The sequence below is a fragment of the Nylanderia fulva genome, unplaced genomic scaffold, assembly GCF_048542155.1.
Source record: "Nylanderia fulva isolate GAGA-0341 unplaced genomic scaffold, ASM4854215v1 Scaffold56, whole genome shotgun sequence".
In the NCBI taxonomy this organism is placed as follows: Eukaryota; Metazoa; Arthropoda; class Insecta; order Hymenoptera; family Formicidae; genus Nylanderia; species Nylanderia fulva.
The window spans coordinates 359931-384486 of NW_028190654.1; the positions used below are offsets into that span (position 1 = coordinate 359931).

At 42.3% G+C, this 24556-nt stretch overlaps 3 protein-coding genes across 3 annotated transcripts in view; all 3 read left to right on the forward strand.

The window, feature by feature from the left end:
• LOC114942156 (cytochrome P450 6k1-like) overlaps positions 1 to 22721 on the forward strand; it is a 79750-nt gene extending 57029 nt beyond the window's left edge. Inside the window, exon 3 of the mRNA XM_085487498.1 lies at positions 22321 to 22721. Within this exon, the coding sequence (XP_085343624.1) occupies positions 22321 to 22550 (230 nt within the window). The 3' untranslated portion in view covers positions 22551 to 22721. The remainder of the gene's footprint in view (positions 1 to 22320) is intronic.
• Positions 1 to 24556, forward strand: part of LOC114932957 (cytochrome P450 6k1-like) — a 172150-nt gene that overhangs the window by 144778 nt on the left and 2816 nt on the right. The window lies entirely within an intron of this gene.
• LOC114931307 (uncharacterized) lies at positions 3317 to 6341 on the forward strand. The gene is made up of 2 exons (XM_085487479.1): positions 3317 to 4537; positions 4713 to 6341. The coding sequence occupies exons 1-2, from the start codon at positions 3317 to 3319 to the stop codon at positions 6339 to 6341; spliced, it is 2850 nt and encodes a 949-aa protein (XP_085343605.1).

The following is a 24556-nucleotide window of genomic DNA, read 5'->3' on the forward strand; positions in this document are numbered from 1 at the left end:
AGACCGATGATTGTGCCTTTTTTTTGACATATAGGGTGTTGCAAAAGAAAATTCAAATACCTTCCAGAAAACGTAGATTTTCTAAACCAATCACATATAATTTTATTATCTTTTGATATTAACTTAATGTCCAAGAAACTCAAACTATGGTTTTTTCCTTTTCAATTGTGAATTGTATACGTGGATGTAACGAATTAAAAGTATTTAACGTATGTTCAATATATTTATTAGGTACTGACAAAATAAGGTCATCTACATATCTATGGAAAAAAACCAATTTATAGTTAAGTAAATTTAGAGCTTTGGATTCCAAATCTTGTAACACTACATCGGCGACTATGGGAGAAAGAGGGGAACCCATCGGAGTTCCATAAGTTTGTTTGTATCGTTAAAAGTAAAAAATGTAGAGTTTAATATTAGACTAATGCCATTTAAAAACTCCGATTTTCTAAGACTGCAATTATCAGTGATGAATTGCCATCTCTCCGATAAATTTTCCAATACTAAGCCTACCGGTATATTAGTAAAGAGTGACACAACATCCAATGAGATCAAACTCGAATTATTCTCTAATTGTAATGTAGAAAATTTTTCCACTAATTTAAAACTGTTTTCTGTATAATTACCAGTTTTAGGAATACTTTTTATTAATATTTTGTGTAAAAAAATTGCTAAATTATAAAGTGGTGTATCAATAGACGAGACGATAACTCTATAGGGACAATTGATTTTATGCACTTTCCCAGCAGGAAATTGAATACTAGAATAACGGAACATAAAAAACACATCAATAAAAAGTGTTCTAATAAATCAGTTGTTACTGATCATAGATTAGAGTTCTTCCATGATTTTGACTGGGGTGAAGTAAAAATTTTAGATAAAGTACCGTATTATAATAAAAGACTTATATCGGAAATGTTATATATAAAAAGACAAGCTAATGGATTGAATCTACAAAATGATACTGAATTTTTGCCTGATATATATAATAACATTATTGAGTCTTTGCCAAAATTATCAAGGTTTATAAACAAACCTTGATATATATAAAAAAGGTAAAACACTTTAGTTACTGTCTCTTTTGTGATCTGAGAGTTGTGACGTTTAAACGTTTTGTTTTGTCTTCAGAAAAAAAACTTTGTTAAAAAGATGTCGGATCTGATACTTGAAATTTCTGTAAAATAATCACCAATTTGTTTGAGTGAGTGTGCAGTGCATTTTATTTGTAAGATTATAATGAATAATCGGATATTGTTTATTTAGATCTCAATTTAATGTTTAACAACATTTCATTATGAGGATTCAATCAAGATATCTCCCTTGACCAGTAAATCAGGAAGTCTATACTCATAAGTGATTGCATGGTACGGTCGCTCGAACTCAGTATATATCAGTAATAGTAGTTGTCATACACGATGACTTGTTTAGCAACATACGTATATGTAACAAGACAAAAAACTGACTTTATATATTTATTATTTTGACATTGTTAATTACCGTCTTCAATGTTTAATATTACATTTCAATTTATAATTAAAATATTTGTATTGCGCTGAAAAAGGCTTGAAATGTGTATGGTAGAAACTCTTGCGGTTCAAAAGTCCTACCGATGTTTCGTTTTTCCTTTTCGTGATTAGGTATTTCAAGTTTGTAAAGAAATAAAACTACACTTTTGATGGGAAAAAGCCTGTATGGCGTAAAAAATCCATTTTATTTTGAAATGTATTGTATGTGTATCGTATAAGGATGTCGCTTGCTTTTCGTGCTCGGCACGATGATCGGCCTGCACGATCCGTTGTAATACACGCATTCACTCTGGAATTTTGCGAGCGACTAACGCATAATACAAGAAACGCACAAACCAGATCACGCAATGACATATAAAAACGTATACAAGAAACGTATAAGAAACGTATAATATCAGATTATGCACTGATATATAAGAAACGTATAATATCAGATTATGCACTGATATATCGTATAAGAAACGTATAATATCAGATTATGCACTGATATATAAGGAACGTATAAGAGAAACGTATATTAAAAACGTATAATAGCAGATCACGCAATGATCGCTACACAAAGAAAGAACAACTCGCACGTGTGCACACGTTGGACGCTACTTCTCGAATGAATCCCGCACGCACAAGACACACCGTTGCGCTGTGGCGCGATAATTTTTGATTGGCGCTGTCGTGCTAGCGGCCGAGAGAGCTTTTTATCTATGCGCTCATTAATTACCGACTGTCGTATATTAGTACAGAACGAAACTTAATAAACTAAATATTAAGAATAACGAATATTTATTGTCCCAAACGAAAAAAATTAAATTAAACTTAATCATTAAACTCGTGAATATTTCTGTTAAGGACCGTCAACACGTTTATTAAATTCGAGTCTGTCTATTCTGTAAATTTATGTCGTTCAAATTGTCGTTCCGCCAAGTCGTTCGATCTTGCTTATTGTGTCAATATTTTCAAATTACTCGCGTTATTCGTGTCAGCCTCGCAGTAACGGCTGTCCTTTGTGATTATCGTCTTAAAAATTAAATATTTTGGCATGACTCTCGTCGACAGATTCTCGTCCGCGAAAGTATCCTTTGACTTGTTTTCGACGTCTCTTGTTTATTCGTTATTCTATCCCGACTTTCGCACACAGAAAAAACCTTGAAGCGTTTCCCGGTCAAACTGTTTTGCTTCTTCTCGTATGGGCAAATTGAGGAGCGAACCGGCGTTCCCGCCGATTCTTTGTCAGAAGCTAACGAGAAATCATACGATCGAGATCGCGTCTGTACCTTCAAAATTAGAACAACTTGGCCGGACTTATCGTTAGTAACGGGAACGCGGAACTCTATCTAAGTGTTGCGTCAGTGATACGATTCCAGCATTATACTTAACACGGACAAAGTGAATAAATGACAGTTTTGTTAATTTGATTAAACAATTGTGCTTTTTATAAATCTGTTACTCTCGCTCGCTTCCGTCTTCAATCTTCAGTCTCGCGGTCGCGGTCCACTATCATTCTGTCTCTCTCGCTCCTTCTCAACGTTATATCACTCTGTCTCTCTCACTCCTTCTCAACGCTATACCGCCTTCTCTCCCATCGCACATTCATCCCGCGTTCTCGCGGAGCGGAACGCGCCGCACGCGTTCACGACATTCGAGTTGAAAAACCCTCAAATCACGAACACAAATTTTGGTCCTTCGAGCCGGATCGGGGTGACTCTGTGCGGATCTGTTCTGTGGCCTCCTCCACTCCAGCGCGGTGACGGGCGCCTACCTCGAAGCAAGGATAGTTCAAAGCGAGCTTTACCATGAGCGAGCCTCTGGCGCAGCAGATCATTCTGCTGCAAACTATCGAGCGAAGTCTCACCAATTTTAAGAAGATCGGCAAGAACAATTACACTGCCGCTAAAATTCGGCAACGGATCGGAATCTTGAAGGAGAACTGGACGACCTGTGTGAACAAACACGCCAACCTCGTGCAGATCGTCCCACTAGAGCAACGAGCCAACATCAGCTACTTCCGAGACGCCGAGTTCGAGCGTCACCAGAAGATTTACGAAGGCACGCTGGACTACATGGCTGACTGCCTCGAGGAGCTGGAGCCTGCACCATCGATGTCATCGTCTCCGCTGCATCCGATGAGTACAATAGATCGTCCATCTTTCTCGCTCACGCATTTACCGCCGATTCAACTTCCGCCCTTTTCCGGGAACCTCGATGAATGGGAATCTTTTCGAGATCGATTTACTTCGCTTATCATTCAAAACCAAGATCTCACTCCCTTTTCGCGTATGCATTTTTTAGCCTCAAGCTTCACCGGTCGCGCGTTAGATACCATTAAATCTATTCCGATTACTGCTACGAATTTTGAGATCGCGTGGAAAACACTCACCTCACGCTTCGATAATAAGCGCCGATTAGTCGAAGTGCATGTATCCGCCTTATTCGATCTTCCAACGGCTACGCGCGAGTCCGCGTTCGAACTCAACGAACTTCGCGACAAAGCGAATCGGGCTATCGCCTCGCTGAGAGCTCTTCAGCGGTCGCCCGAGGAGATGCTCAGTGACATTCTCGTTCACTGCGTGTCGCAAAAATTGGATCATGCTACTCGGAAGGCATGGCGCTTGAAAACCGGTGAGGACCCGCAAATTCCGTTGTTCAAAGCTCTCGATCGGTTCCTCGAGATGCGTGTTCGCGCGCTTGAAGAATTGTCACCGTCGACAGCGGAAAAAATGCGTGGGCAAAAGGTGTCAAGCGCGTCAGCGACCGTTTCAAAACTCGCGTGTCCTTTGTGTCAAACTGCGCATTTTTTGAGTAAATGCCCGCAATTCTTGAAGAAGACGCCGAGTCAGCAATCTGAACTCATTAAATCAGCACATCGCTGTATTAATTGTTTGAGCTCGAAGCACGCCGTGCAAGCGTGCCCGAGCAAATACTCATGTCGAATCTGTCAAAATAGACATCACTCGATGCTACATTCTGACTCGACCTCTTCTTCTAGCAATCCAAACTCAACGACCGTGTTACACGTCGGATAAAAAAGAAAACGACTCAGTAACGGCATTATTTTCTACTTCGACGGTAACCGCGCGCAAAAATGTATTACTCGCGACTGCCCGTGTTGCTGTTTTTTCGCCGTCGGGTCGTACACTCAACGTGCGAGCGTTCCTCGATCAAGGCACAGAAATTACCTTTATCACACAGCGTCTCGCTCAAAATTTAAAATTACAACGTGTTCGATTGCCTCTTTCGATTTCCGCCGTCGGTGGCGTAGATGCGGGCACTTGTCGTTTCGCCGCTCAAGTCAAGATCGCTCCGATCAATTCTAACTCACCGGTGTTAACGACGACCGCGTCGATACTCAAAGTTTTAACTAAATACTCGCCATCAAAGGCATTCTCTCTGTGCGATTGGAGCTATCTTCAGGATCTTGCGCTCGCGGATCCGACTCCCGTCAGTGCCGAATCTATCGAACTCATCATCGGTGCGGACCTTTATCCCGAATTATTACTCGACGGTATTCGGAAAGGAACGAGCGGACAACCGATCGCCCAGCGGACGATCTTCGGCTGGGTCCTCTCAGGCCCCACGTCGGATTCCGGTGCGCCGCATCGATCGGTTACCGTGCAGCATTGCGCGAGCGCGGATACTATCGATCGAGAACTCAGATGCTTCTGGGAAGTCAAAGAAGTGCCGCGTCGCGCGCTTCTCAGCCCAGAAGAACAACAGTGCGAACAGCACTTCGCACAAACACATTCGCGCGATGCTGACGGTCGGTACGTCGTGCGTCTGCCGTTCAGGCGCGATCCACCAATCGACATTGGTAAATCGCGTTTTATCGCCGAGCGTTCACTCTCCAGTCTTCACCGACGATTTCGGTCGAACGCTGTTCTAAAATCCAAATACGTCGATTTCTTGCGCGAATACGAAGCGCTCGGTCATATGCGTCAAGTTCTGGACTCAGTGCTTTCCGCTCAGCACGTATATATTCCGCATCATCCTGTCATCCGAGACAGTAGTCTCACTACGCGATTGAGAGTCGTTTTTAACGCGTCAAGTCGAACGACAAACTCGACTTCGTTAAACGATCATTTGCATGCAGATCCGAAACTCCAGACGGAGTTATCTGCAGTGATCTTGCGATGGCGGCAATTCCGGTATGTATATGCGACGGACATCGCGAAGATGTATCGCCAAATCCGTGTTGACTCTCGTGACATCGACTTCCAGCGAATCTTATGGAGCGCCGACTGCTCAGATACCGGGCAGGCCTATCAACTGACCACGGTTACTTACGGGACAGCGTGCGCGCCCTTTCTCGCTCTTCGGGTTATAAAACAGCTCGTGACGGACGAAAGCAGCTCGTTTCCTCTTGCCGCGCCGGTCCTGCATGAGAACATCTACGTCGATAATGTTCTGTTTGGTGCCGATGATATTCCGCTTCTCAAACAAACGCGCGATCAGGTCTGCACTTTGCTTGGTCGAGGACGGTTCGAATTGAGAAAATGGTCGAGCAATTCCGCTGCTCTGCTGAACGATATCGAGGTCGACAACCACGGCCTCGCGTGCGATCGCACTCTTCGAATCGACGAACATCTAAGAATCTTAGGCATAAGCTGGAGCCCGTCTTCCGATATGTTCCAATTTACCGTAACTCATATTCCGTCCGTTTCAAAAACCAAGCGGTCAATACTCTCGTACGTTGCCAAATTGTTTGATCCAATGGGGTGGTGCACTCCAGTAACAATCGCTGCCAAGATCTTTATGCAACAATTGTGGCAGCTTAAACTCGACTGGGACGATGTCCTTCCGACTGACGTCCTGCAAAAGTAGGAAGCCCTTCAGGCCTCACTTGCCGATCTCCACGATCTCCAACTGAATCGATGGATTCAGCGAGGGTCTGACACTGTCCGCTGCGAATTGCACGGATTTTCTGACGCGTCTACTCACGCATACGCAGCGGCCGTGTACCTTCGGCTCATTTCTCTCTCTGGCGAAATCTCTTCTCACTTGCTAATTGGCAAGTCAAAGGTCGCTCCGATCAAGTCCCTCAGTATTCTTCGGCTGGAATTATGCGCAGCCGGCTTGCTGGCTCGGCTACTCGAATTCGTGCGAGCCACTCTTGGTCTCGCCACCTCCCCGTGCTATTGCTGGACAGACTCAACTGTCGTTTTAGCGTGGGTCACGCAACAACCGGCCAAATGGAAGACGTTCGTCGCGAATCGCGTATCAGAGATACAATCGCGCGTTCCGAACGCGGTGTGGAACCACGTTTCCACCAATTAAAATCCCGCAGATTGCGCATCTCGCGGAATCGCCGGGTCTCTCCTTCGAACTCACCCACTCTGGTGGTGTGGCCCAGCATGGTTGCGTTACCCGATCGACGAGCCGGCTTCTCGATCGCACAATTTCGATACTCAAATTGAACAAAAGGAGAGTATTCAGTCTCATTTAGCTTCGACAGAACTTGACTGCGACTTTACGATGAGATTTTCGTCGTGGCCTCGGTTAATTCGCGTAACAGCGTATATAATGCGCTTCATCAATAAAACTCGGAAGCAGTCGATTCCCGTTGACGACGTTAATGAGAACACGCTAGCGTTATCAGCCCGCGAATGTCAACTCGCGAAAGAATTTGTTCTGAGACGGATTCAGCAATTGCTTTTCCCTCTCGAGTTCGCTGCGCTCACAAGTCAACGAGCCATATCCTCGAAAAGCTCGATTCTGTCGCTCAACCCTTTCCTCGGCGAGGATAGATTAATCCGTGTTGGCGGGCGGCTTTCGCACGCGCCGCTTCCCTTTTCCGTTAAACACCCGATTATTCTCGCCTCGCATCCGCTAGTCGCTTTGGTTCTGTATCACGTGCATTTAAAATCTCTACACACAGGTCTACAATTAACGCTTGCTATTCTACGACGCGAGTATTGGGTACTTCGCGCCTGAAGTCTCGCAAAGCTCACTATTTTTCGCTGCGTTGTTTGTACTCGAGAAAGGGCCACGATTCCCTTCCAACAGATGGGTGACCTGCCTCGCGTGCGGGTGACTCCTCCCGCACGCGCTTTTCTCAATTGCGGACTGGATAACGCTGGTCCGGTGCTCGTACGATCCTTGTCTGGTCGCGGAATCCCGTCACGAAAAGCGTATATCGCGATTTTTATTTGCATGGCGACTCGCGCCATTCATTTGGAGCTCGTGGAGGGCTACTCAACCTTAACGTTTATCGGCGCGTTTTCTCGATTTTGCGCTCAACGCGGCCTGCCCTCGGCCATGTATTCAGATAATGGCACGAATTTCGTGGGCGCCGAACGCGAGCTTACCGCCGCGTTTCGCGCGGCTATCAGGGACCCGGACTTTCTCAATCGAACCGCTTCCGATCGAATCACGTGGCACTTTATGCCACCTTCCGCTCCTCATTTCGGCGGATTATGGGAGGCGGGAGTACGGAGTGTAAAGCACCATCTCCGTCGAGTGATTGGGGCTCATACTCTCACATTTGAGGAATTCTCAACAGTCTTATGCAATGTGAAGGCGTGTCTCAATTCCCGACCGCTCGCTCCTCTCAACGACTCGGTCGACGATTATGAACCGTTAACTCCCGGGCATTTTTTGATCGGCTCGGCCCTGACCGCAGTTCCCGAACCTTCCGTTTTGAATCTCCGCGAAAATAGACTGTCGCGCTGGCAACTCGTGCGCCAGATCTCAGAAAGATTCTGGAAGTTATGGCTTGACGACTATGTAAATACGTTACAACAACGCGTCAAGTGAAAACGACCTGCCAAGACCGAGATCCGCGTCGGTCAACTCGTCTTATTGCGTAACCATCTACTCCCCCCTTGCAAATGGGAGCTCGCTCGCGTACTACGATGTCACACGGGTCAAGACGGATTAACTCGCGTTGTTACGGTGAAGACTGCGGCGTCCGAGTATAAGCGACCGATTAATAAGCTATGCCTGCTTCCAATCGATATCGAGAGCCTGGAGCCTCCGACGTAAAGCGACTTCATGCTCCCAATTTCAAAGGAAATCATACGTCCTCTCGACATTCCGATCGCCTCGTTAAATCCTTCTAAATGTTCTCTTAGTTTGGTACCCATAGCATATATTTCGAAACGATAGTTTCGAGGCGAGCGGTATGTTAAGGACCGTCAACACGTTTATTAAATTCGAGTCAGTCTATTCTGTAAATTTATGTCGTTCAAATTATCGTTCCGCCAAGTCGTTCGATCTTGCTTATTGTGTCAATATTTTCAAATTACTCGCGTTATTTGTGTCAGCCTCGCAGTAACGGCTGTCCTTTGTGATTATCGTCTTAAAAATTAAATATTTTGGCATGACTCTCGTCGACAGATTCTCGTTCGCGAAAGTATCCTCTGACTTGTTTTCGACGTCTCTTGTTTATTCGTTATTCTATCCCGACTTTCGCACGCAGAAAAAACCTTGAAGCGTTTCCCGGTCAAACTGTTTTGCTTCTTCTCGTATGGGCAAATTGAAGAGCGAACCGGCGTTCCCGCCGATTCTTTGTCAGAAGCTAACGAGAAATCATACGATCGAGATCGCGTCCGTACCTTCAAAATTAGAACAACTTGGCCGGACTTATCGTTAGTAACGGGAACGCGGAACTCTAAGTGTCGCGTCAGTGATACGATTCCAGCATTATACTTAACACGGACAAAGTGAATAAATGACAGTTTTGTTAATTTGATTAAACAATTGTGCTTTTTATAAATCTGTTACTCTCGCTCGCTCCCGTCTTCAATCTTCAGTCTCGCGGTCGCGGTCCACTATCATTCTGTCTCTCTCGCTCCTTCTCAACGTTATATCACTCTGTCTCTCTCACTCCTTCTCAACGCTATACCGCCTTCTCTCCCATCGCACATTTATCCCGCGTTCTCGCGGAGCGGAACCCGCCGCACGCGTTCACGACATTCGAGTTGAAAAACCCTCGAATCACGAACAATTTCGCATAAATATATTCGCCATTCACCGAACATCCTCCCCCCGTTGGGAGTGCAACGAGCAAAACGAATTCGTTTAAGTGTGCGTCTGTGCATGCAGCGGACGTTCAATTCTTAACAATAACGCTTGTTACAGTTGTCGCATAAATTTCAAACAACAAGACGACTGTTTTGCAAAGCAATCGCTTGTTGTTACGCATTGTCGTTTAAACATTAAATGATTTAAATCGTTGAAAGCAAAAATAAAAATTACATCTTCTTGGTTACATAATAAATGAAATTAAAGTCTTAAGCGTCCGTAGGTAACAGACAGAGAGAAGTCGCATTTCTTTTGAATGTTCCGTGTGAGGTTTTAATCGTGACCACTCTGACCACGCCGTCGTCCCCCGGATGTAACTCGACCACCCGTCCCAGCCTCCACTGCATACAGGGTTGATTTTTGTCAATTAGTAAGACAATAGAGTCCAGTTTCAGATTAACATTCTTTTTAATCCATTTTTGTCGTTTCTGCAATTCCGTTAAATATTCTAATTGCCATCGTCGCCAAAATTCTTGTCGAATCTTTGTAATCAATTGCCATGATGATAAGCGATTATCTGCAACACAAGAGAAATCATTTTCCGGCAGCATTGTGAAAGGTCTGCCAATAAGCAAATGTACAGGCGTTAATGCGATTGGATCGTTTGGATCGGTAGAAAGAGGACATAAAGGTCTCGAATTCAAAATTGCTTCGATTTCTACCGCTAGAGTGTTCTATTCTTCGTATGTAAACAAGAGATCGCGCATTACCCGTTTTAAATGGTGCTTGCTCGACTTCACAACAGCCTCCCAGAGACCGCCGAAATGTGGCGAATTTGGTGGATTAAAATGCCATTCGATCTTGTTTTCTAAGGTAAACTCATGCAATTGAGTACAAAATTCCTCGGATCCCATTAGGGAGTACAGTTCGCGGAATTGATTTTGTGCGCCTACGAAATTGGTTCCATTGTCTGAGTAAATATGCGCCGGAACACTTCGACGACTGACGAATCTTTTCAGAGATGCTATAAAAGCATCTGTTGATAAATCGGTTACAATTTCGATATGAATAGCCTTGGTTGACATGCATATGAATATACACCCGTAGACTTTGATGCTACTGCGATTACGATGCTTTTTCTCCTTAACGAGAATTGGGCCAAAATAATCGATGCCTGTGTGATAAAACGGAGCCACGTTATCGAGTCTTGATTTTGGCAAATCTGCAATTTTATATTTCGCGTTCTCGGAACGAAAACGTGCACATCTGACGCACCGACGAATGACTCTACGCACTTGATTGCAACCGTCAATTATCCAGAAACGTTATCGAACATTATACAGTGTCGATTGTATTCCCGTATGATAAAATTTTTCATGAATGTACCAAATGTAGAGATCCGTGACGTAGTTGCAAGACGGTAAAAGAATTGGGTGTTTCTGATCAAACGATATGTTGGCCCTATGAATTCGTCCTCCGACGCGTAATAAACTGTGTTCGTCAATTATCGGGTTTAATGATCCAAGCTTTGTGCATTTTACTTCTCCGCACGTTAATAAACGATTTATTTCGTCTTGAAAATGAGTTCGCTGTATGAGCTTTACGATGCGTCGTTCGGCTTCCTTTATCTCGTTGACTGATAAAACGCCGGTGTTTTCGTTGGAACGCAAGAATCGTAAGCAGTACGCGATTACTCGTATTAATTTAGTATACGATGAAAATTTTTCTAATATTTCTTCGGAATGAATTTGTACCGTTAGACATGTTGTCTTCTTTATTCCGGGCAATTCGTCTGTATGTGTTACGATAGAGCGCGGCCATTCGGCTTCCGATCGCGAGAGCCACGATGGACCTTGAAACCACGTTTTGTTGTTTAAAAATTCTTGAGGTAGTTGACCCTTTGATAACGCGTCCGCTGGGTTGTGTTCCGTGCGAACATGCCGCCACTCGATTCCTTCGTTAACTTTCTGAATTTCTCGTACTCGATTTGCTTCGAATTGTTTTAATTCGCTAGGATGCTTGTTTAACCATGATAACGCTATCGTGGAATCCGACCAAAATATGATCTTATTAGGCTTAAACGTGAGTATCGCATGTATTTTGTTGTAAAGTTGAGCGAGCATTAACGCTCCGCATAATTCTAGACGAGGCATGGTCTGTCCCGCGGGCGGTGCGACGCGACCCTTAGAACACAAAAGCCGCACGAGAATTTCGTTATTTTTATTACTCGAACGTGAGACTTCCGTTTCCGGTTGCGTGGTAGAAGGTTGAAGGATTGTCGGTGTGTGATTCTAAGTAAAGTATTAGAGGTGTAAGGGAGAGAAAGGGGGAGAGAGAGTGAGAGAGTGAGAGGCTGGAGATAGGAAATGCAAGGGGAGTGCAAGCAAGTGGGGTGAGAAGGGAATAGAGCAGTGAGAAGGAAGAGAAGTGAGGCAGGAAGAATGAGTCAGCGTTTAGGAAGATAGGTAAGGGGAACGAGGGGATAGGAAGGAACTAGGAAGGGGGAGAGCAGGTGTAGAGGGAGTGGAGAGAAAGGAGACAGGTGTAGGTCCGGAGAAAGTCACTAGTAGCAGAGGAACGAATCGTTGGTATAGGGGAAATTATTAGGCATAGAGTATAGGAGATATAGAAGAGAGATGGAAAGAAAAGAAATGGAGGAGATAGAAAGAATAAAGAAGGCGGAAAAATGGGAGGAGAAGAGGGAGCACAGGGACGGCAGAGGAGGTGTTGAAAAGGAAAAGGGAGGAATTAGAGGAAATAGGATTAAGAAAGAAGAGAGAGGAGATAGGGGATTTAGAGTGGGCGTTTAGGAGAAGCAAAAAGGTGATAAGATCGCCAGAGGTAGAAAGGAGAGAGGAGGCAGGAGGGATAGGGGAGACGATAAAAGAGATGGGGAGGAAATGGAAGAAAGAGATAATACAGGAAATGAGGGAGATAAGAAGAGAGATTAGAGAAGAGATTAAGGAGGGAATAAGAGGACAGGAAGAAATAAGAGAAGAGGTAAGAGGGTTAAAGAAGGAAATGGAGGAGAGGGAGAAGAGATGGGGGAGGGAAAGAGAGGAGTTTATGGAAAGGATTAAGGAGATGGGGGGAAAAATGAAAGAATTAGAGATGGGAAAGAAGGAGGGAAGAGGAAAAGAGGAGAAGGGAGAGGAGATTAAGGGGATGAAAGATAGGATTAATAAGATGGAATGGAAATGGGAGAGAAAAGAAAGGGAAGAAAAGAGAAGGAATGTTATAATTAAAGGAGTTAAGGTAGGAGAAGGGGAGGTAAAAGGGGAGGTAGAGAGTTTACTAAAGGAGATAGGGGTAGGGGGGCAAGTAGAGGAAGTGAGGAGAATAGGGGAAGAGAGAAGGGACGGGACAAGTACAGTATTAGTAAGGGTGGGTGATATGGGAGTTAAAAGGGAAATAATGGAAAAAAAGAAGATTGAAAGGAAGGGGGAGAGGATTGAGGAGGATCTAACGTGGAAGGAAAGAAGGATGATGTGGAGATTAGGAGAGATGGCAAGAGGCGAAGAGAGAGAGGGAAGGAGAGCATGGGTAAGATATGGGAGAATTTGGATGAAGGGTAAATGGTGGAGGTGGGACGAGATAAAAGAAGAAATAGAGGAAGAGGGAGCAGGGGATGAGAGGAGGGAAGAGACCAGAGGGGGAAAAATAAAAGGAAAGGAGATGGAGACAACACAGGAGACGGGAAAGGGGGGGAAGAAAAGAATGGGAAAAGAAGGGTGAAAAAGAGAAAGGGAGAGAGGAGAGAAGGGAGAGGTAAAGAGATAAAAAGAGGCGGGAAAGAAGGAAAAGAGGAAGGAGGAGGGGGGGAAGGATGGAAGGTGGCATATTGGAATGTAGCGGGTCTAAAAAATAAGGACGCGGATTTCTGGGAAACAATAGGGGAATGGGATGTAATGTTTTTTCTAGAGACATGGGTGAATGAAAAAGGATGGGAACAATTAAAAGGGAGGATGCCGGGGGGATTTAAGTGGGAGGTGCAATATGCGAAGAGAAAGAGTAGGAAAGGAAGGGCAATGGGTGGAATTATAACGGGGGTGAGAAAAGGGATAAGAATAGAAGAAAAGGGTAGAACGGATAAAGGGGGAATGCTGGAGGTGATGATAGAAAGAGAGGGGGAGAGATGGAGGTTGGTGGGAGTGTACATTAACGGAGATTTGGAGGAGAAACTAGAGGGGATAAACGAGTGGATGGAGGAGGAGGGAGACAGGGTCAGAACGATAATAAGGGAGGATTTTAATGCAAGAACGGAAAATTTAGGGGGAGGAATAGTGATGGGGGAGGATGAGGGAGAAGAGGGAAAGGGGAGAAAATCAAAAGATACAAAGGTAAATGGGGAAGGGAGAAGATTGGTGAAAAAGTTGGAGGAGAGGGGGTGGGCGATAATGGATGGAGGAGTAACAGGAGATGAGAAAGGGGGGTGGACGTATATGGGGCCGAAGGGGAGATCGGTAATTGATTACGTAATAGGGAATGAGGAAGTTAGAGAGGAAATTGCAAAGTTAGAAATAGGAGAAAGGGTGGACTCGGACCACATGCCGGTGGTAATATGGATCAGAGGGAAAGGAGAAGGAGGGGAAGGAAAAGAGATAAAGAGGAAAAGGAGATGGAGCTGGACGAAGGAGGGGAAGGAGAAATTTAGGGAGAGGATAGGGGAAATATGGGAGAAGCAGAGGGACGAACAAGAAGAGGAAGGGGAGGGGGAATGGGAAGAGAAGAAAAGGAAGATACAGGAAGTGCTAGACAAGGGGAAAGAGGGGGAAGGAAAGGAGAGGAGAGAGAAAAAGAGAGGGTGGTTTGACAGGGAGTGTAGAAGAGAGAAGGGGGAGGTGGCAAAGGAATTGAAAAGGTGGAAGAGGATAGGGGGGAAAGGGGAAGAATACAGAAAAAGAAAAAAAGAGTACAAGAGATTATGTAGGAAGAAGAAAGAGGAGGATAATGTGGAGTGGACGAGGAAGGCAATAGAAACGAGGACGGAGGGACAGGTATGGGAGGTGGTTAGGAGGGAAAGGGGGAAAGGCAAAGGAGGAATAGGAGGAGGGATTGAGATAGAAGAGTGGAACAGATATTTTAGGGAGCTATTAGGGGGGGGGGGGTAGAATCGAGAGTAGTAATGAGAGAAAATAGGATGAAGAAGGGGAGGGAAGAAGACCAGATAGAAAAGGGAGAAATTAGGAGGGCGATAGGCAGGTTAAAGGAAAGAAAGGCGGTGGGGGTGGATAGGATACCGGGAGAAGTTTGGAAATATGGAGGGAAGGGAATAGAGAAGTGGGTATGGGAAATATGCAATAGGATATGGAAGGGGGGAGGATGGATTGGGGAGTGGAGTGAGGGGTTGATGGTGCCAATTTTGAAGAGGGGAGAGGGAAGGGAGGTTTCAGAGTATAGGGGAGTAACGTTGACACCGTCATTATACAAAGTGTATGCGTCGGTGTTAGTGGAGAGATTGATGGGGGAGGTGGAGGAAGGAGGGATGTTACCATCGAATCAAATTGGGTTCAGGAAAGGGATGGGAACGGTAGATAATATCTATGTTCTGAATTATTTGATAAACAGGCAAATAAGCAGGAAAGGAAGACAAATGGTGCTATCCTTTGTGGACCTGAGAGCGGCGTTTGATTCGGTGGACAGGGTGAAGTTGATGACAGCGTTAAGAGGGAGGGGGGTGAAGGGAGAGACGGTGAGGAGATGTGAGGAAGTTAAATCTCAATTAAATCTCAAATATGAGATTATTTCATATTTTAAAAATCTTGGCCGTGTCCAAGTAAAATTTGGTGCCTTGTGCACCGGTATTTAATTCTAACGGAATATTATTTAGTTTCGTTAGGATAAAGCATTGTCATCCGCGATTTGGCTCTTGTTGCCCGTCTTATACGTTAAATTTATATTTATATTACAGAGCCTTGTTAAAACTCTTATATTGATACACGCTGGCTTAAAAATGCGTTTGTTTACCAACATTAATATATATAACAGAGAAAAGTATAGAATCGAAAGGATCTGAATAGCTCAGCTGGAAGAGCAGTCGCCCGGCAAGCGAAAGGTCTCGGGTTCGATTCCCGATTCAGCGATTTTCGGATCTATATTTTTCTCTTACCTTCCTTTATTTATTTTCCGTTGGGGGGTTAAAGGGGGTATTGAAATTAAATCTCAAATATGAGATTATTTCATATTTTAAAAATCTTGGCCGTGTCCAAGTAAAATTTGGTGCCTTGTGCACCGGTATTTAATTCTAACGGAAAATTATTTAGTTTTGTTAGGATAAAGCATTGTCATCCGCGATTTGGCTCTTGTTGCCCGTCTTATACGTTAAATTTATATTTATATTACAGAGCCTTGTTAAAACTCTTATATGTGAGGAAGTGTTAGGAGAAATAGGATTCAGGGTTAGAATAGGGGAAGAGGTGGGGGAGAAGTTTTGGACGGGGAGGGGGGTGAGACAAGGATGCCCGCTGAGTCCTTTTCTCTTTAATATGTTGATGGCGGACATGGAGGAGGAGATGAGGAAAGGGTGATGGGGAGGAGTGAGGCTAGGGGAGGGCAAGGTCTACACGTTAGCGTACGCGGATGACGTGGTATTGATGGCAGAGGATGAGGGGGGGATGAGGTGCATGATGGAAAGGTTAGAGAGATATCTGGAGGAAAAGGGACTGAAATTGAATGAGAGGAAGTCGAAGGTGATGAGGTGCAGGAAAGGTGGAGGGAGGTTAAAAAAGGCTAGCTGGGTCTGGAAAGGTAAAAAATTAGAGGAGGTTAAGGAGTATAAGTATTTAGGATATATAATACAAAGGAATGGGAGGCAAGAAGGACAGGTGAAGGACAGGATAAAGAGAGGGGCAGTAGCTATGGGACAAGTATGGGAGATAGGTAAGAGGAGATTTAGTAGTAATTGGGGGAGGAGGATATGGCTATTTGATGCATTAGTATGGACGGTTTTAGGATATGGGGTGGAGATATGGGGGTGGGAAGAGAGAGAGGGGATGGAAAGGATACAAGAAAGGTATTTGAGATGGATGTTAGGAGTAGATTGGGGAACGCCTGGTTATATGGTAAGGGAGAAGCTGCAGAGGGAAAAGATAAGGACAAGGATGGGAAGAAGGGCGTGGGGGTATGAGAAGAGACTAGAGGAGGGTAAGGGAGGGTGGCTGGCGAAAGTATGTTTGGGGGAGATCAAAGAAAGGAGGGGAATTGTCAGATTGGGAGAGGGGAAGGAGAGATTTCTTTGAGGGTAAGGGGATGGAAATAAGGGAGATAGAGGAAAGAAGAGAAAAAGGGGAGTTCAGATGGGCAGAAGTTGAGGACTGGGAAAGGAAGGAGCAGAGGGAAGAGAGGATAGAAGAAATAGAAAAGTCGGAATACAATAGATGGTACAAACAGGTCAAAGGGGAGAGAATACCGGACTATCTAAAGAAAGGGTGGACGGAAGACAGGTGGAGGAGAATAGCAAGGTATAGATTGGGGAATGAGATGAAGGGAAATAGATACTGGGAAAAAGAGAAGAAGAGGAAATGCAGAATGTGTGGGAGAGGGCTGGAAAGGTGGGAGCATGTGTGGAAGGAATGCATGGAATGGGGAAGGGAAGAGAGTTGGCAGGAAATGGTGAAGGAGGTGTTAGGAGAGGAGGGAGAAGGGGAAACGTGGCTAAAAAGGTTAGAGAAAGCAAGAGGGGAGGGGAAAGGGGAGGATGGGAAGGATGGGAAAGGAGGAGAGGGGGAAGAGAGAGGGTAAGAGATGAGGGAAGAGAGAGAGGGAGAGGGTGTGTGTGAGAGAAGGGAGAGAGAGGGAGAGAGAGAGAGAGGGAGAGAGAGGGAGAGAGAGGGAAGAGTGAAAGAAGTGAGAAAGGGTAACAGTAACCGGAAGCGGAGGTCCCACTTAGGTTAAGAAGTACATAAGATTGCGAAAATAGTATATAAAAAAACGTAGGATAAGAAAGACTAGGATAAAAGGGTCGGGTGTGTGTAAGAGCAGGCAGGAAGTAGGTAGGGTGGAAAGGCGAGGAAAGGCATGGTAGACGGCGAAGCGAGCGGCGTGGCGATTTTTTTTTGTTATGACTATATATATGACTGTATATATGATTATATAGATTATTAGATTTAAGTTGTAGGATTAAGTTATAGGTTAAGATGGAATGTTAATGGAGGTATAAAGGTTTGGAACCGCTCCTTTAAACAAGAAAAAAAGCGCCTTGTAATCTCTAATTGGAGCAACAATAAACATATCTATCTATCTATTACTCGAACGTACGTATATGCAATCTCCGTAACCGGCCTTGCTGGCATCGGAAAATCCATGAAGTTGAATATCGATCGCATCGTTTATCAATACATGTCGATTTATTTCTAAATTATCAATTAATGCGAGCTGTTCCGAGAAGGACTGCCGAGCATTTTGTAATGCGTGAGGAACGGATTCGTCCCTATCTATTTTTGCCTTCCAGCATTGTTACAGAAGGATTTTAGAAATGAGCATGACCGGACCAAGTAGGCCGAGAAGGTCAAAAATCTTAGCGATTTCGGATAAAATAAATCGTTTAGTAATCCTCTCGGGGCGCTCAATAGTTTCGACCGTATAAAATAATTCATCGCGCTGCGCATTCCAGGAGATGCCTAACGTTTTTCGAATCGGATTTTCATCAGTAAGAAATTCTAGATTGTTAAGTCTTTCCGGTAGATTTTCTAAAGCTCGCGGATAATTTGATGCCCATTGGCGTATATCAAAACCACCGCGTTTCAATATTTCAATGACTTCATTACGAATGTGAATAAGCTCTTCAAGCGTATTTGCGCCTGATAGTAAATCATCTACGTAAAAATCATTGTGCAAGATCTTTGCTCCTATCGGAAAATTTGAGCCTTCATCGCTCGCGAGTTTTTGTATTGTTCGAATAGCTAGGAACGGCGCCGATGATACACCGAATGTTACCGTATTTAATTGAAAAACTTGAATTTTGTCCGCGTAAAACCAAAAAATTTGTTGATATCTACGATCGTCCGGATGTATCCAAACTTGTCGATACATTTTAGGTATATCGGCCGTCAATACGTATTTGAACGTACGAAAACGCACGAGATGTTTGAATAATTTTAATTGAATGGTCGGACCGACCATCAAAGTATCATTTAAGGAAATGCCTTTATTCGATTTTGCGGAGGCATCGAAAACTACTCGCGTTTTTGTAGTTGCGCTTGTGGCCTTTATGATTGCATGATGCGGAAGATAATAACCGCTGAGAGATTCGTCGGTAGCTCGCGTAATATGACCTAATTTGATGTATTCGTTTATGACTCGATAATAATCGCGTTTGAGTTCTGGATCAGAATCGAGTCTCCTTTGTATTCCGACGAAACGTCGCAACGCTATTGATCGAGAATTTCCGAAATCGGGATTTTGTATACGAAATGGCAGACGAACCGTGTAGCGTCCTGAACTATCGCGTGTAACATGTTTCACGAAGTGTATTTCGCATTCGTTATTTTCTATCGTTTTGATTTGACAAGCGTTCGCGTCGTCGAGTAGCCAAAATTTTTCAATTTGTCTTCTTAATTCAGTTAATTGACAAAACCCTTGATTGCCGTTTATGGTTTTTGCCGTTCCGCCAGCGATTGTCCATCCGAGTTGTGTTTTCTGTAAAAACAGATCAAGATCGTAGCGTGATAAATTAATTCGTCCGATTGATAATAACGACATTGTGGCTCCCGAGCTGATAAGCATGTCGATTTTTTATGGCAGATAAAATTGTGGATCAGCCAAATTTATATTTCGTGGTATGTTAATTGATTCGCGCGGAAACATTTCGTTTGGAGTCCTATCGGAAATTTTAGGAATCACTAGAAACTCAAGAGTTTTGTTAAAGTCGTTAAACCGTGAATAGAATGTGCATTTGACAATGCATCTAGCAAAAGTATTCATATTGTCGATCGCGCCTACAGGAAGAACGCATGAACGTATCGGTAATTTCAATCTTGTTGCAAGATTGCCGTTATTATCAATCGTAATAAAATGTGCCGTAGAGCACGTGTCTAATAATGCACGGCATGTCACGAAATTACCGCTTGAATCTTTAATTCGTATTTGTGCGCTTAATATTAATTCCGATTGTAAAGTCTGCGCCATAAAGCTATGAGCAATTACGTCTCGTCATGCCGATTCGATTTTTGTCTTCGCGATGTTATCAGACGCGCCGTCTTTCTTGAATTTGGTCGATGTCGTTTCCGACTTGGCGGATTCTTCGTGTAAAAAGGTATTATGAAATTTCGAACATTTTCTGCAATGTGAAAATAAGCATCTGCCTTGATGTGTATGCAGACAATTTCTGCACAACGATGTCCTTTTCACAAAATCTTGATGTTATCGTGTCGTCATTTTTATGAATTCGGGACACTTGTATACGTAATGCATCTCCCTTTTGCACAGCGGACAATTCGCATTGTTTGTTGACGTTTTAGTCATTAATGTACGCGCGCCTTGATTTGTCCTTTGCATTTTTAATGCTTTAAAATCTTTCCCGCCGAATGGTCTCTTGTTTTCTTCCAATTTAACGTGCGATTTATCTTGTTCAAATGAATACAAACGATATGCAGTTTCCGAAATAAATTTGTAAATTTGATCGAGTGTCGGTGTTTTTGAATCAAGCGTTTTTTCCCATTTTGCGCGAATGTGATTTGGTAATGCCCGTTCCAATATTCGAACTAATAAATGTTCGCCGAGTTCTATATTTAATGTTGCAAGCATGTTTACATGTTGACGCATGTCGTCAACGAGTTTCGAAAGACCCTTATGTGTGGCTTTCGTTTGTACCGGCAAATCTAAAATCGAATCGAGATGGTTAACGATTAGAATGCGTGGTTTGTCGTACGAATCGAGCATTGATTTCCAAGCTGTTTTATAATTTTCTTTGCTTACGTCGTAAATAGAAATTTTATTTAACGCGTCACCCTGTAAACAACTCTTCAGATAAGCGAATTTCTGTAAATCGTTCATATCGGTACATGAATCAATCATCGCGACGAATGTATTTCTAAAAGATAACCATTTGCCAAAATCGCCATCGAATTCAGGTAAATCGGCATGCGGAAGTTTGATTTGACGCGTCCCTTGATCGATTATTACTGATGTAGTATTTAATTCATTTGCGCGTTGCGTATTTGTCGACGGATAAAGCGACTCAAATTTTGCGACAAGCGCGTAATACCGATCTTGTATGTCGTCGAATTCTAAAAGAGCATCATTATCTGACTTAGTTAATAGCGCGAACTCATCATATAAATCCTCGTATGCGGTAAACAATTCCTTTATGCGGGAGAAACGCGCCTTTATATTTGCGGGGTCAAGTTTTGCTTCCGCAAGAATTTTTTCCAGTTTGGTTATCTGCGTTTTTAACGTAATACGTTTTCGATTTATTATCTTCACGCGTTCCGTCATCTTGATGACTCGTTAGAAAGAACGCGCGAGAACAAAGAATAATAGCCGCTACGTCGCTTCGATGTTTATATTGCTGTTATGGTAAACACGCCCGAACCCGTATCGACTTACGGGCGCGGTGTCCTTTGTCGCTGCCCGCGAGACAAACACAGAACGCCTCTTGATTATAAGTATCGTATGAACTCGCACACTGATGCGACTGATAATAGCAAATCTATATGTAATATATTCGTAGAAAATATATTTTACATGAAACGTATAGCAAATGAACAATGCAAATATTTATGCAAAAAAGTACGTGTATTGAAGGAACAATGCAAAAATGTTCGTATGTAAAATATGTATTGAATACTTATTTTTCGGTTCTGTTGACCTTCGGCAGCAATGTGATGAGGCTGGGGGTGGCGAGTCCGAGGACGACGAACGGCTGATGACAGAGATTTCTCGTCAATGTGGTCGTGGTTTCGCATCCGATTCTTCTGACACCAATTTGTATGGTAGAAACTCTTGCGGTTCAAAAGTCCTACCGATGTTTCGTTTTTCCTTTTCGTGATTAGGTATTTCAAGTTTGTAGAGAAATAAAACTACACTTTTGATGGGAAAAAGCCTGTATGGCGTAAAAAATCCATTTTATTTTGAAATGTATTGTATGTGTATCGTATAAGGATGTCGCTTGCTTTTCGTGCTCGGCACGATGATCGGCCTGCACGATCCGTTGTAATACACGCATTCACTCTGGAATTTTGCGAGCGACTAACGCATAATACAAGAAACGCACAAACCAGATCACGCAATGACATATAGAAACGTATAATATCAGATTATGTGCTGATATATAAGAAACGTATAATATCAGATTATGCACTGATATATAAGAAACGTATAATATCAGATTATGCACTGATATATAAGGAACGTATAAGAGAAACGTATATTAGAAACGTATAATAGCAGATCACGCAATGATCGCTACACAAAGAAAGAACGACTCGCACGTGTGCACACGTTGGACGCTACTTCTCGAATGAATCCCGCACGCACAAGACACACACACCGTTGCACTGTGGCGCGATAATTTTTGATTGGCGCTGTCGTACTAGCGGCCGAGAGAGCTTTTATCTATGCGTTCATTAATTACCGACCGTCGTATATTATAAATATATTCACCATTCACCGAACAAAATGTCAGCCGAAACGTTTGCATAAATGTTTATTTCTTATGTATTTATTATTTCGTTTAAATGAATTTTATTAATATCATCTGACAACTGTGTTACGTTTAATAGTTCTTATAGCCCTTCTTTGTTTACAATTAATATTATATATTATATATATATATATATATATATATATATATATACATATATTATATATACAGATTATTATACAGTTATTTATTTTACAGGTAATCGTATGGCACTTGTAGAGACGAAACTAGCTTTTGTAAAATTCTTGATTAACTTTGAAGTGACACCTTGCGAAAAGACTTTGATACCTATGAAACTTGATCCTACCGGATCTTTGACGACGTCTTCAGGAGGAGTAATATACCTCAATATACGAAAAATTAACACTGTAATGAAGAATTGCAAATACCGTTATATGAAGCAGACCGTAGACGTGTGTACGATATAGAGTGATCATTAATATAGTGTGATTATTAATATATAACATTGTAAAATATTTTACTGATCATTTTTTGGATATATGAAAGTTTGTGCAATATATTGTATATATCAATGAAAAGTTTGTTAAAATATACTCATTCCAAAAAAGCGGTACATTTAAAAAATATGGAAAAAATCATTAAATGACAAATCACGATAACTTCGTAAATAATAAAGATAGAAAGATTTTTAAAAAATAAAAATAAAGCGTTGAATCTCTACTTTAAGAGTCTATTCATTTCAATGTTGCAATATAAATTTACTAAAAATGGCGGATGACAAAACAAGAGCATGCAAAATCTATATATATAAGTCACGTCGTCTGTCTGTCTGTCTGTACGCGAACTACTTCCACATTTATGAACCGATTTTCTCGAAATTGGTACCAAAATGTTGCAAATTTTTCGGGGGTGGCTGCTGTGGGGTTTATTTTCATTTAAAAAAAATTTTTTTTTCATAGAGGAGGGTGTTTTCGCGAAAAAAATTTTTTCCAGATTTCTACACCAAAGTGTTTAGAATGTTCTAAAATATTGAAAAAAATGATTTCTTTAAGTTTCATACTTCCACTCACTCACCCACGCATTTCCTCATTAATGGACCGATTCCCTCGAAACTGATACCAAAATTTTAAAAATTTTTCGGAGATGGCTAATATGTAGTTTTTTTAAGTTTTACACCGCCATCCACCCACGCAATCATACATTTATTGATCGATTTTATTGAAATTGATACAAAAATGTTGCAAATTTTTCGAAGATGGCGACAATGTGTTTTTTTTTAAGTTTTACATCCCCACCCACGCATCTACCCACGCAATCGCATATTTATGGACCGATTTTTACGAAATTGGTACCAAAATGTTGCAAATTTTTCGGAGATGGTTAAGGGGATCCTAAATGATGTTTTTACCGACCGAATGCGAGAATATTTATTTTTTTCATATAACTTTTTATTGACTATACTGATCAATAAATCCTTTTCCACGATTAAAGTACTTATAAAAACGGACCGCGCTAGCTATGTTTGCATATATAAATCATATAAAAATCAAAAATTACAGTTTTGTTATCGGCTGCTTTGTGTCAGTTTGTAATAATACTTATTTAATAAAAAAAGTTTTGCAGTTTGTCTGTGCATGAAATATAGTATGCGCGGTAAGGATTATATGAAGAAATATTAGTAAGCAATTAAAAGTGAGATTGCAAGTCTAATAAAAAAGTTATATATAAAAAAACATTTCACGCATATGTGTGTGTGCAAATCGAGGCTGCGGAATAAAACAGAGCAGTAGATTAGTTGCGTGATATCGTGATAGATGGAGCTGCAACGTGTTTCTCTCTCTCTCTCTCTCTCTCTCTTTCTCTCGCTCTCTCTCTCTTTCTGTTTTTTATAAGGTCTGTTCGTTTTGGCTACACTGGCCACATTAGTTCAGAGGTTGTCTTTTTTGTTCGACATTGGAAGGAAAAAGATAACCTCTGAATTAGTGTAGCCAATGTATGCCATTATATATTTTATGTTTGATAATATAAATAATACATCAATTTTTTTCTATAAAAAACTATATATAAAACAGAAAAAATTTTGTGTTATTTATATTATTAAACACATGAAATATATAATGACATACAATTTTATTTTAATTATATTTGTATAATACAATAATATTCACATGATTTTTATAGATAATAAGTATATGCATTTATAATTTATAAAAACTAAATCTTATTTTTCATACATCGAAGTAATTCGAGTAATGACCCAATAAGCACAAGTACATCCTATGTACGTACAACGGATGTCCGATCCGGACATTGTGTACATCCATCGGATGTCCAGATTACCTGCAGCGGACGTACAAGGGACGTCCATTGTACGTCCGTTTGCAACTGGTCTGGACGTCCATAAGTCGTCCATTGGTCATTTATGGATTTTAAATGGATAAATTATGTATCTAACGGACGAATTTTGGATCTC

Bases quoted from the DNA above. Each gene is read 5' to 3' on its own strand.
- LOC114931307 (XM_085487479.1), top strand. From the start codon at position 3,317: ATGAGCGAGCCTCTGGCGCAGCAGATCATTCTGCTGCAAACTATCGAG. The intron at 4,538-4,712 runs GTCGGATAAAAA...TTTATCACACAG, and splicing joins ACTCAACGACCGTGTTACAC to CGTCTCGCTCAAAATTTAAA.